General features: G+C 37.8%; 1 protein-coding gene across 1 annotated transcript; it reads left to right on the forward strand.

Moving 5' to 3' along the window:
• The first annotated feature begins 11508 nt into the window (after positions 1–11508).
• LOC100667376 (vomeronasal type-1 receptor 1) lies at positions 11509–12850 on the forward strand. Its single transcript, XM_010587066.3, is given in 3 exon segments — positions 11509–11990; positions 11993–12101; positions 12103–12850. Coding segments are annotated over 3 exon segments (882 nt in total). The 5' UTR covers positions 11509–11908; the 3' UTR covers positions 12794–12850.
• The last annotated feature ends 237 nt before the right edge of the window (positions 12851–13087 follow it).

Here is a 13087-nt window from a genome sequence, read left to right on the forward strand (position 1 = left end):
TGAAAGAATAAACTTCTGTTTGTTAAAGCCATCTACGTGTTGTATTTCTGTTATAGTAGAACCAGAAGACTAAGACAGTTGCCATCGAGTGGATTCTGATTCATGGTGACCCTGTAAGTGCAGAGTAGAACTGGGCATCACAGGGTTTTCAAGGCTGTGAACTTTTGGAATCAGATCGCCAGGTCTATCTTCTGAAGCACCTGTGGGTGTGTTCGAATCTCCAATCTTTTGGCTAGCAGTCCAGTGCTCCACTATTTGTGCCACCCAGGGACTCCTCCCAAACATCTAAATGACCCTTATTACAGACACTGTAAGATGGGTTTGTCAGAGTTTGATAATTTCCACATTCTGTTAGATTACCTGTCTTTGGAATAGACATAAATATGGATCTCTTCCAGTCAGCTGACCAGGTAGCTGTCTTCCAAATTTCTTGGCATAGATGAATGAGCACTCCCAGTGCTGCATTTGTTGGTTGAAATCTCTCAGTTGGTATTCCGTCAATTCCTGGAGCCTTGTTTTTCACCAATGCCTTCAGTGCAGCTTGGACTTTTTCCTTCAGTACCATCAGTTCCTGGTCATATGCTACCTCCTGAAATGGTTGAACCTCAACCAGTTCTTTTTGGTATAGTGACTCTGTGTATTCCTTCCATCTTCTTTTAATGCTTCCTGAATCATTTAATATTTTCCCCGTACAATTCTTTAATATTGCAACTCAAGGCTTGAATTTTTTCTTCAGTTTTTTCAGCTTGAGAAATACCAATCAAGTTCTTCCCTTTTGGTTTTCTAACTCTGGGTCTTTGCATTTTCATGATAATACTTTACTTTGTCTTCTCGAGCCGCTGTTTGATATCTCCTGTTCAGCTATTTCACTTCATCGTTTTTCCATTTGCTTTAGCTACTCGACTTTCAAGAGCAAGTTTCAGAGTCTCTTCTAACATCCGTTTTGGTCTTTTCATTCTTTCCTGTCTTTTTAATGGCTCTTTGCTTTCTGCATATATGATATTCTTGATGTCTTTCCACAACTCATCTGGTCTTCGGTCATTAGTGTTCAATGCTCATATCTATTCTTGAGATGGTCTCTAAATTCAGGTGGTATATAATCAAGATAATACTTTGACTTTTGTGGTCTTGTTCTAATTTTTTTCAGCTCCAACTTGAACTTGCATATGAGCAATTGATGGTCTGTTCTGTAGTTGGCCCCTGGCCTTGTTCTGACTGATGATACCGAGCTTTTCCATCATCTCTTTCCACAGATAAAGTCGATTTGATTCCTGTGTATTCCATCTGACCTGGTCCACGTGTATAGTGGATGTTTATGTTGTTGAAAATAGGTCTTTGCAATAAAGAAGTTGTTGTTCTTGCAAAATTCTATCATGCGATCTCCGGGATCATTTCTATCACCAAGGCCATATTTTCTAACTACTGATCCTTCTTCTTTGTTTCCAGCTTTTGCATTCCAATCACCGGTAATTATCAATGCATCCTGATTGCATGTTTGATCCATTTCAGACTGCAGAAGATAGTAATAATCTTCAATTTCTTCATCTTTAGGCTTCGTAGCTGGTGCATAAATTTGAATAATAGTCGTATTAACTGGTCTTCTTTGCAGGTGTTTGGATATTGCCCCCATACCAACAGCATTGTACTTTAGGCTAGATCTCGAAATGTTCTTTTTGGCAAGGAATGCAAGGCCATTCATCTTTAAGTTGTCATTCCTGGCAGAGTAGACCATATAATTGTCCAATTCAAAATGGCCAATACCAATCCATTTCAGCTCACTAATGAATGGGATATTGATGTTCATGTGTTCCATTTCATTTTTAACAATTTCCAATTTTCCCAGATTCTTGCTTCATACATTCCATGTTCCGATTATTAACGGATGTTTGCAGCTGTTTCTTCTCATTTTGAGTTTTGCCACATCAGCAAATGAAGGTCCCGAAAGCTTGACTCCACCCATGTCATTAAGGTGGACTCTAGTTTGAAGAGGCAGCTCTTCCCCAGTTATCTTTTGAGTGCCTTCCAACCTGAGGGACTCATCTTCCGGCACTATATCACACAATGTTCCACAGCTGTTCATAAGGTTTTCACTGGCTAATTCTTTTCAGAAGTAGACCAACAGGCCATTCTTCCTAATCTGTCTTATTATGGAAGCTCAGCCGAAACCTGTCTGCCATGAGTGACTGTCATGGATTGAATTGTGTCCCTCAAAAACGTCTGTCAACTTGGCTAGGTCATGATTCCCTTGTATGACTGTATGATTGCCTACCATTTTACCTTCTGATGTGATTTCCCTATGTGTTGTAAATCCTGTCACTATGATGTAATAAGATGGATTAGTGGCAGTTATATTGATGAGGTCTACAAGATTAGATAGTGTCTTAAGCCAATCTCTTTTGAGATATAAAAGAAAGAAGCAAGCAGAGAGACAGGGGGGCTCATACCACCAAGAAAGCAGTGCTGGGGGCAGAGTGCATCCTTTGGACCTGAGGTTCCTGCACTGAGATGTTCCCAGACCAAGGAAAGACTGATGACAGAGACCTTCCTCCAGAGCCAAAAGGGAGAGAAAGCTTTCCCTTGAAGCTGGTGCCCTGAATTCAGACTTCTAGCCTATTGGACTGTGAGAGAATAAACTTTTGTTTGTTAAAGCTGTCCACTTATGGTATTTCTGTTATAGCAGCACTAGGTAACTAAGATAGTGACCCTGCTGGTATTGAATGCTGGGGGCATAGCTTCCATTATCATAGCAACATGCAAGACCCCACAGACCACAAACTGACAGATGTGTGCATGGGAGGGGGATAGCCCTGTAGCAACACAGTAAAGCCTTAAGAGTGTATTGTAACCAAAGTCACAAGAAGACAAAGAGATCTACATTCTCTGGGTATAGTGGAATTCTAAAATAAATAAATTGATGCATTCCTGATGTCTATTTCATGTGTTCATTTTGTTTTTACTCCATAGATTGTGTTCTTTATTATTCCAATTATATTTTATAATATTTCCCTTATCTTTTGCTGTATTATGTTATTAGTGTTGTTGTTGTTAAGTTTCCATGGAGCTGATTCCTGCTCCTAGTGACCCCATGTGTGCAGAGTAGAACTGCTCCATAGGGTTTTCAAGAGTGTGGTGTTTTGGAAGCAGATCTCTAGGCCTGTTGTCTGAGGTATCTCTGATTGGGCTTGATCCTCCAGGCTTCCTGCTAGTAGTCAAGTGCTTAACTGTTTGTGCCACCTGGGCACTCCTATAATCTGTTGCCGTCAAGTCAGTTCAGACTCATGGCGACCCCATGTGTTGCAGAGTAGAACTGCTCCAGAGGGTTTTCAGGGCTGTGACCTTTCAGAAGCAGATCATCAGGTCTGTCTGCCCAGCACTACTGGCTGGGTTCGAATGGCCAAACTGTCAGTTAGCAGTTGAGCACTCAACCATTTGCATCACGCAGTAACTCCATGTAATTACTACGTTTCTTTAGGTCAGAGAAGACGACACCAGAAGAAGCAAACGGGCGACATGGAGAGGGTGCTGCAGCAGTGTTTTGTTGTTTGCAATACATGATAGTGATCTTATAGTTAGGGTCTGTGTACAACAGGGAGCTACGAGAAGACTTAAGGTGCAGTGTGTGGCTAACAGGCAATGGTAGGACATCAGCAATCACACCCTCCACGTCCAAATATCCTCTCTCTCTTGACACTGATCACCATGAGGATTTACCTTTGTGTTCCCTTACACACCTCCCATCACAAAGACCACATTGCATTTTATAAAGAAGGTGCAATTTTCACCTATTCAGGATCACACTAAGAAGCATTGCCCTGAGGTATAAATGTTTTTTAGATTCCTAAATAAATCATTATTTTTATTAGGATATTTGGATCACTGTAGGCAGAGACCTGGTGGTGCAGTGGTTAAGCCCTATGTCTGCTAACCAAAAGATGAGCAGTTCGAATCCACCAGCTAGCTACTCCTTGGAAATTCTATGAAGCAGTTCTACTCTGCCCTATCAGGTTGCTACGAGTCAAAATCAACTTGATGGCAACGGGTTTGGTTTTCCTGTTTAGGTGGAGCAGTTTGGCAGGAATGAATTCACTTTCATAACTGGGAAGTTGTAGTACTTATGAAATATTCTAGGGATGAAACTGGATAGAATTTAAAGGTCAAATGAGCAGACTGATCAAACTGAGAGGTTTTAAAATAAATAGTTTATTGTCATTTTATAACATAAAAAAATGTGAATAAGACAGTTAGCACATTGGCCCCTCTAGGTGGGTTCGAACAACCAACCTTTTAGCTTGTGGTCGAGTGCTTAATCATTTTTGCACCCAGGGAGTCCTGCTAGTGCACTAGAAACTTTTAAACTAACCAGTAAGACTTCCGCGTGTGCTAACCCTGAGACCTCCACCCCGTTAGCCATACATAAGCGTCCCCTTCAGCTCCATCTTAGTGTTGCCTTGTCCCTGGATGCAACCCCCTTGTGGCCCTGTGTCAAAGCTGTGCGTGGTTTCCTCTTGGGACCGGTGAGTACTAAATTTTATTTGTTTTCTGGCCTTCCTGTGTGAGTCTTACTTCCTTGTTCTGCACCTGACAGATCATCTAAAATGCCCACACAACCCCCTTTGGGTCAAACTTAGTACACCCTGGGGTAAATGGGCTGAATGCCAAGGGAACAAAGGCTATGTGATGGGAACCTTCTCTATCATGATTGTCATGGTAGTTCCAAAACTGTACATACTTGTTTACACTCATCAAATTGTTTACTTAAGATTGGTGACTTTTATTGTATTTGTATCATACTGCATTAAATTTGTTTAAGGGAAATGATAATAAGTACCAAAAGTATTCATTGGTCTAGGGTATATTACTCCCAACTTACTCTCAAATAGTAAAAAACAAACAAACAAAAAAACTATATATATATACACATACGTACGTACATAAACCAAAAAAAAAAAAAAAACCAAACCCAGTGCCGTCGAGTTGATTCAGACTCATAGCGACACTATAGGACAGAGTAGAACTGTCCCATAGAGTTTCCAAGGAGTGCCTGGTGGATTCGAACTGCCAACCCTTTGGTTAGCAGCCCTAGCACTTAACAACTACACCACCAGGTTTTCCACATACGTACATGCATGTGTATAAAGAGAGAGAGAGATAAAACATTTATTAAAATGAGAAAGGAGACCTGGTGGTTCAATGGTTAAGCACTTGGCTGCTAATTGTAAGGTTGGCAGTTCAAATTCACCCAGAGGCTCCTCTAGAGAAAGACCTGGTGATTCACTTTGGTAAAGTTTACCGTCTAGAAGCCCCGTGGGACAGTGCTACTCTATCGGATGGATCAGAATCAACTCAATGGTACAGAACAACAAAACGAACCAAGATAGAAGGAATCGTCCTTAATCTTATAAAGAATCTACAAAATCCTATAGCAGATATCATAACTCATGGTTCACGATTAGAATCCTCCCCTGAAATTAGGAACCAAAAGAGGTTGGCCACTTGCTACACTCGTACTCTATGACACTGGAGGTCCTGTCATCTGCAGTAAGACAAGAACATGAATACATAATGATTGAACGGAAGAAACAAAGCTGTCCTTCTTCACCACCTTAAATTATTGTCTCAAATGTTACCTCTACTATGAATTCTTTCAAGAACACCTCCTATCCCCTGGTACTTACCCTCAGCCTTAGCCTACTCTTCTTCCCCTTTTCCATAGGACCCCCCACCTTCTAATATACTGTGTAATCCAAACATTTAGGTGCTTTGCTTATTTTCTGTTTTCATCAACTTAGTGTGAATTCCATCTCCGCAAATTACTTTTCAGATTATGTGTACTGATATATTCCACATAACGAGAAAAGTGCTTGACCCACAGAAGGTATGCACCAAATTATTGTTGAAACGTTGAACAAATATGACACCACAGGTTTCCTTGTCACTTGTACCACTCAGGGTACTCTGTCGGAGCTGCTCATTCACTGTCTCTTCCATCAACTTCAGAAAACACAGTACTTTCTGGACTGGTAAAAAGCAACGAAGTATGCTTTGGCACCACAACCTTCAGGGTGGCTATGAATATCCAGCAGAGCCACATACTCACTTCATTCATTTACCTGTTAGACTTCAATGTCCTCTGTTAACCTGCTAAAGATCAATTCTGTTTTCTGTTTTTTATAATTTCTGAGTAAGGTGTTCTCCAGGTATTTCTCTCTCTGCTGTTGGAAATCTTTTATTATTCAACATTAATAGCTTTCACTAATATACACAATTCACAAATGGTTTTCCAGATGATTTCCACTCCCCTTGCAGACACTGTCAGTGCAATTACAGGTGATATGATAATCGCTTCCCAACAAAGAGATGAGATCATAGAATTCCAATCCTTTATCTCTGGTTCAGACACTGTTACCGGAAAACACGGATTTGAGCCGCCTGCCGCAGAAGCCGCTACTGAGACAGGGGTGAGGTGAGCAGCAAGAGGGTCTTTGTTGTATACTGGGGGAATGGGCTCCTCCTAAATCTGTCTGTCTCCTGGAGGCGGACCAGAAGGTTTGATAGGGACGGGTTTTAGGTCTGAAGAAGTCAAGAAATTTGTTAGTTCCCCTTTGAGGTGGGCACGATGACTGCGTTCCAGACGGGTTGGCCTTCTGTGAGTAATCGCAAAGATCCTCTGACACCGTCCTAGTTCCAGTCACCAGATTGGCCCTTGGTTTAGTCTCTCTTTCCTCCAGATTTACCACTTGTACTTCGCAAAGAGGAAGGTAGGTTAATTTCAGACTTTATAGGATCATGGAAAACACAAGGTGGGGGAAGAAAGGAAACTGCGAAATCACAAAATCACTGGGGTATGTAAAAGTTAACTGGGCAAGCTAGGTAAAAACAATACTATAATGTCCAGGGTGTTAGGTCTGTAATCCTATACACCCCCTTTCCCACGCTGCCCCGTTCAACACCCACTTTCCACACCTGCACAGATGCTGCCCCTGCACCTCCTGTTCTGACAGCAAATGCCAATCAGGTATGTAGCAATTCTTTTCAGATACCTTTAAGATATTTAGAAGGAAAATACCTTAGGAAATCCAGCAATAACTATCCCCTGTGAAATGTTTCTCTGTTCTGGGTTTGGAACACAAAAATTTTTTTTTCCACAAAGGTATTTTTATATTGTAGGAAGGTCCCCTGTCACCTCCCGTCTTTCCTCCTGGTTCCAGCCCTCTCTGAAACCTTCTCTTGCTTGCCCCTGAGTGAGCACACTGACCCTCACAGTGTTCACTCTGAAGGCTTCGTGCCACACAGGCAGGAGAAGAGCAAGAAGGCAGCAATGCTGAGCTCTGGAAGCTGAGCAGACACCTGGTGTCCCTGTGACAAGCATTGGGATGTGGGTTTCTCTGTTTTTTTTTTTTTCTCTGTGGAGGAGCAGGCTGTGCTAAACGGAGTCTGTAATAATCTGTCTCTACCAGCTTTTCATCAGCAGAAGGCTCTTAGAACTTTTCTACCATTGAGATAAATGACAGTCTCATTCTCTCTCCCATTTATAGAAATGCAAGTTGTATGTACAGATAAATATGTAAAAAAAAAAAAATTGTGGATTTCAGACAAAAAGATTAATCAAGGACTTTAAAGATCTCAAGACCTAAGTGTCACCCTGCCAGCAGGGAGTCATATTTCAGAGTGCCTTGATGTTCTCATCCTTGTCATCCTGATCCTCTCTCTCTCAGACTGGAGTAGCAATCTTGGGAAACTGCCTTTTCATACATATTGTAGGCATTTTTTGTCTTTTATCCAACTGTTCAGTATCAATGTCAAGGTGATTATGGATAACCTCCCTTTTTACATTCTACACATTTAAATATTTTATTTGGGCTTACTTTTAATTAGTGCTATATTTCTACTGTCCTTATTTCATTTTTATGAAAAATGGGACCTCTCATCTGTGTCATATACAGTAATAACTTACTCTAAGATTATAAAAATATACACAAATATTTTTATCTGTGATTTTTTTATTCTCTATTTTAGAATCTGCGTGTTATTTAAAGCTCTATATGATGTGAGGGGAAACCCTGGTGGTGTAGTGGTTAAGTGCTACAGCTGCTAACCAAGAGGTCGGCAGTTTGAATCCACCAGGCGCTGCTTGGAAACTCTATCGGGCAGTTCTACTCTGTCCTATACGGTCGCTATGAGTCAGAATCGACTCAACGGCAGCGGGTTGGTTGGTTGGGTGGTGTGAGGTAAAAATTTACCTCTACTTTTATAATTAATACTATTTTATTACCATGCAATAAGTAAATTATTTTCCCAATTATTTTTAATTGGCTTTTATTATTTTAACTATATTTACCAATTTACTTATTAATTACAGGCTCTATATTCTGTACCATTGACCAAAGTTTACAGAGTTATATCAATAAAAGGCTATTACTCAAAAAGGGGAGAACAAAGAACAGAATTTCAAATTCTGAAGGACTCCAGACCTCTTGGAGCAAAGAAGGTTGGATGAACCCCTGAAAATATTGCCCTGAGATAATCTTTACACCGTAAACCTAAAATATTCCTTTAAATCTTCTTAAAACCAAACAGTAGTTTAGCTTAACTACTAGAAAATGCCTGCATTGAGGATTATGCTCTTCTGAGAACTATCTATATGGGATCAAAGTGACAACAGCAACTAGAAAGATTAGACAGATACTTTAGGGTGCAGTGAATTTATGTTAATGGGGGAGGAACAACTCAGAGAAGAAGGGTGAAAATGGTAACACAACTCAAAGAATGTAATCAGTGTCACTAGATGGTACATGTGGGAACTACTGAATTGGTGTATGTTTTGCTGTGTGTATTCTCAACAACAACAAAATAAATGAAACCATATTTTTAAAAATGCTATTACTAATTAACTTTATCCTTCTCACAGCAAATCCTCTTCATTGGGTGTTTTAAATTTTATTAATTTTAAGTAAATTTTTAATATTTGGAAATTACTAGAGGAAATTTAGAAAGATTACCATTTGATTGATATTACATTAAATAATATACTTATTTTGTCAATCGAATTGTGCAACGTTAAATTTTTTGTCCTCTGCAATATATGTCTACCCTTACTTCATTCTGGTGTTAATATATCAAACTACTTCTAACTTTCGCTTCAGTGTCCCTTTGTTGTTTTTGTTAGTTGCCTTCAAGTTGATTCGAATTCATGATGATCCCATGTGTGCAGTGTAGAACTGTTCCATAGGGTTATTTATTTATTTTTATTTTGTTGTTGTTGAGAATATACACAGCAAAACATACACCAGTTCAATAGTTTGTACATGTACAATTCATTGACATCGATTACATTCTTCCAGTCGTGCAACCATTCTCACCCTCCTTTTCTCAGTTGTTCTCCCATGTCAACATACCAAATAAATTTAGTATTATACAATTATTACTTAAATTATTTGCCTTTTATTACTATTTTTTCTTTTGGTGAAAGCTGCAGCTCTCAATTACATTAAATACTTATGAACTTCAAAATATTAATATTGATATTTTTATGAATGATATTATTATAGGTAAACTTTTAAGATCTTTGGAGGTATTTTTGCTTTGACATATGTCAGTAAAGCTATATAGCTAAACTTACTATTTAGGTTACTTGACATATTATTTCTTTGTACAGATAAGCCACAAATTTATTATAATCATCTTTGTATAAATTTGTTTTAGTTTTACCTTTGAGTTTTATTAATTGTTTAAATTTCACTTTAATTTAATGTTATTTAATTATTAAAAATATTTGTATTTGCCCAAAAGTAAAAACTGTAAAACAAGACCAATTCAGGTATATCTAGGTTCTATTTCTGCCCCTCTACCCTGGTCATTCTCTGCCTTCCTGTGTCATCATTCTTACAATTTTTTTGGTTCATCATATAGTTTTATAAAGCAATTCAATGTTTAGGTGCATTTATAGTCATATACCTTCAAAACCATAATGGTGTAGCATACCGTACACTATCTTCCACACTTCCTCTTTTATACTTAAAAAGATATACTGAAAGTAACTTCACATGTTGTTTAGAGGTGTTTTTCATCCAGTTATACAGCTCTAAAAAATTATATTGTATGAATGGTCCATCATTCATTCAAACAGCCAACTTTAGATGCCATTTAGGTTATTTGAAACCTAGGCCCTTAATTAATAACCTTGGAACCCATAAGCACATATTCATAAAGTACATTACTTCTTTTTATCAAGAACTTACAGTGTAATCAGGAAATGAAATTTGCTACATAATTATACAGAGCTCACTTAATCTAATTATGCATTTTTTTTTTCCGATGGAGAGACTTAAAAAACAAGTTATGGATACTGTTCCTCTATCAGGTCAGACAGATTTATAAGCAGCACTACTATGTACTTGTTTTCATGTGGTTACCTGGAAAATTTTATAGCTTTTTAAAGTAGATTTACTTCCATCAGTTTGAGATAGAGAAAAAAATATTTAAATATCCCTTGATTGGACGTCACATATAGTCTTAAGATACCTGAAGAGAAATATACCATGTTTAGGATATAAAAAGTGAGGGAAACCAAGATGGAAGGCAGACAAATAAAAGAATAAAATTAATGAAATAAAATAAACTTAATTAAAATGAAACAAAGTAACTTAAAACTAGTTAATTAAAATAAAATAAACTGAAGTGACTAAAATAATTAAAATAAAAAAACTGCCTGCAATGAAATAAAACCTGTTGCCTGTCCAGTCAATTCTGACTCATAGCGACCCTATAGGCAGAGGACAAATGCTCTGGAGGGTTTCCAAGTTGCGGCTGTGGATTCAAACGGCTGACCTGTCGATTAGCAACCTGAGCTTTTAACCACCGTGCCACCAGGTATCCAAAATAAAATGAAGTAAATGAAATTTAGTCAAATAAAATAAATTTAAATTAAATAAATACAATAAAATGAATAAAAATATTAAAATAAAATATGAATTAAAATCGTCTTTTAAAATAAATAAAATAATTTAAATGAAGTGAATAATTAAAATAAATAAAAATAATGTAAAACAAAATAAGTAATAAAATGAAGTGAAAGTAAATATGGTAAAATAAAAATATTAAAATAAAATAAAATGAATGACACAAAATTAATTAAAATAAAATGAAATAAAGTAAACAAAATACCACAATATAATAAAATAAATTTTAATTAAAATAAATAAAATGAAGTAAATGAAACAAATAATAATGAAATAAAATAGAATGAATAAAATAAATAATACATGATAAACAAATGAACTAACAATGAGTCAAATAAAATAAAAATAATAAAATAAAATGAGGTAAATATAAATTAAAATTGGGTCATTTTGATTTTTCCCTTAATTTCCTGTGTCTCAAGCTTTGTACAGTTTGGCATTGTGTTACATGTTAATGAATAGTAATAACGGCTGTAATGTTATGATTAATTTTAGCCTTTAGCATTACAATCTGCTCTTTGTTCAGTTTTTTTTGCTGATACTAGTTTCATACAGCCTGTATGAAAATACAAAAGAAATTATTAATGCTTTCTTACGATTTATCCGTTTCCAGAATAAGAGTATATTCTCAGACTAACATCATACATGGTATAAAGAAATGTTTTTTATTCAGTTTTATACCTGTGGAGAATTATATGGTGGGAATAGTGGATCATTTATTCAAACAGCCCCCTTTAGTTGGACATTTGAGTTGTTTCCAACATAGGACGTTAATAATCTTTGAACCCATTAGCATATATTCTTAGTCCCCATTTAAAGAGACAAAATGAGAAATACGTATTAGATTTAGCTTTACAAAAATTTCTGGGAAGGTGGAGGCAATAAACTTTAGTTTGTTTATGCTTCTATTTCTTCACTCAAATTGAAATCAATGTCTCCTAGATATTGATATGGTGGAATCTACCAACTTGGAAATGGGGATCATTTTCCTCATTCTAACTGCAGCAGGAATCCTTGGAAACGCCTCCCTCTTTGTCTTTATAACTTCACTCTGCTCACTGGACACAACTTGAGGCCCACAGACTTGATTCTCAACCAGCTGGTTTTAGCCAACAATTTGGTTCTGTTCACTAAAGGAATTCCAGACAATGACAGCTTTTGGATGGAAATATTTCCTGGACGATGATGGATGCAAACTTGTCTTCTATTTTCACAGAGTGGCCAGAGGGGTTTCCCTTAGCACCACCTGCCTCCTGAGTAGCTTTCAGGTAATTAAGCTTTGCCCCAGAATCTGTATGTGGTTGGGGCAGAGAATTAGATCCCAAAAGTGCATTGGTGTCTGCTGTTTCTTCTTCTGGATCCTGTATCTGTTGTTAAATACTTTTGTTGCTATGAATGTAACAGGATCAAGAAAGAGCAAAAACATGAGTATGGAGAAAAGTTATGGATACTGTTACTCTCCCATTCCAGACAGATTTGTAGTCTTACTACATGCTGTCATGTTCTCCTCCATTGATGGTATATGTTTGGGCCTCATGGTCTCAGCCAGTGGCTCCATGGTCTTTGTCTTGCACAGACACAAGCAGCAAGTCCAACACATTCACAGCAATAGCCTCTCCCCCAGACATTCCCATGAGGCCAGAGCCACACACACCATCCTGATCCTGGTGAGCGTCTTTGTCTTCTTTTACTCTCTCTCTTCCATTTCAGTTCTTTATATTACTCTTATTGTGACACCAAGCCAGTGGCTTGTGGACACTTCTGTATTCCTGGACTCATGTTTTCCCACAGTTAGCCCCTTTTTGCTTATCACCAATGGCACCCGTTTCTCTTAGCTTTTGTTTGATTTCTGGAACAGAAAAAACATTTATACGTAGGACATAGTGGTAGTAACATCAGAAGCCATCTAAATTCAAGATGGGGGATAATGGGAATCGCCATTATCCCAAAGCTGATTCCTATGAGGTGGAGGTCAGACATACCTCTGCTCCCCAACTGTTTTACCAATTCTGACACTAGCAGCCCTCCCCACAGTACTCTCTATTTCTATGCTGGGTTTGATAATTTGTTGCAATGGCCACACAGAACTCACAGACAATACTCATGATTATGGAGTTTATTAGAGACAT

The sequence above is a fragment of the Loxodonta africana genome, chromosome 11 (assembly GCF_030014295.1).
Source record: "Loxodonta africana isolate mLoxAfr1 chromosome 11, mLoxAfr1.hap2, whole genome shotgun sequence".
In the NCBI taxonomy this organism is placed as follows: Eukaryota; Metazoa; Chordata; class Mammalia; order Proboscidea; family Elephantidae; genus Loxodonta; species Loxodonta africana.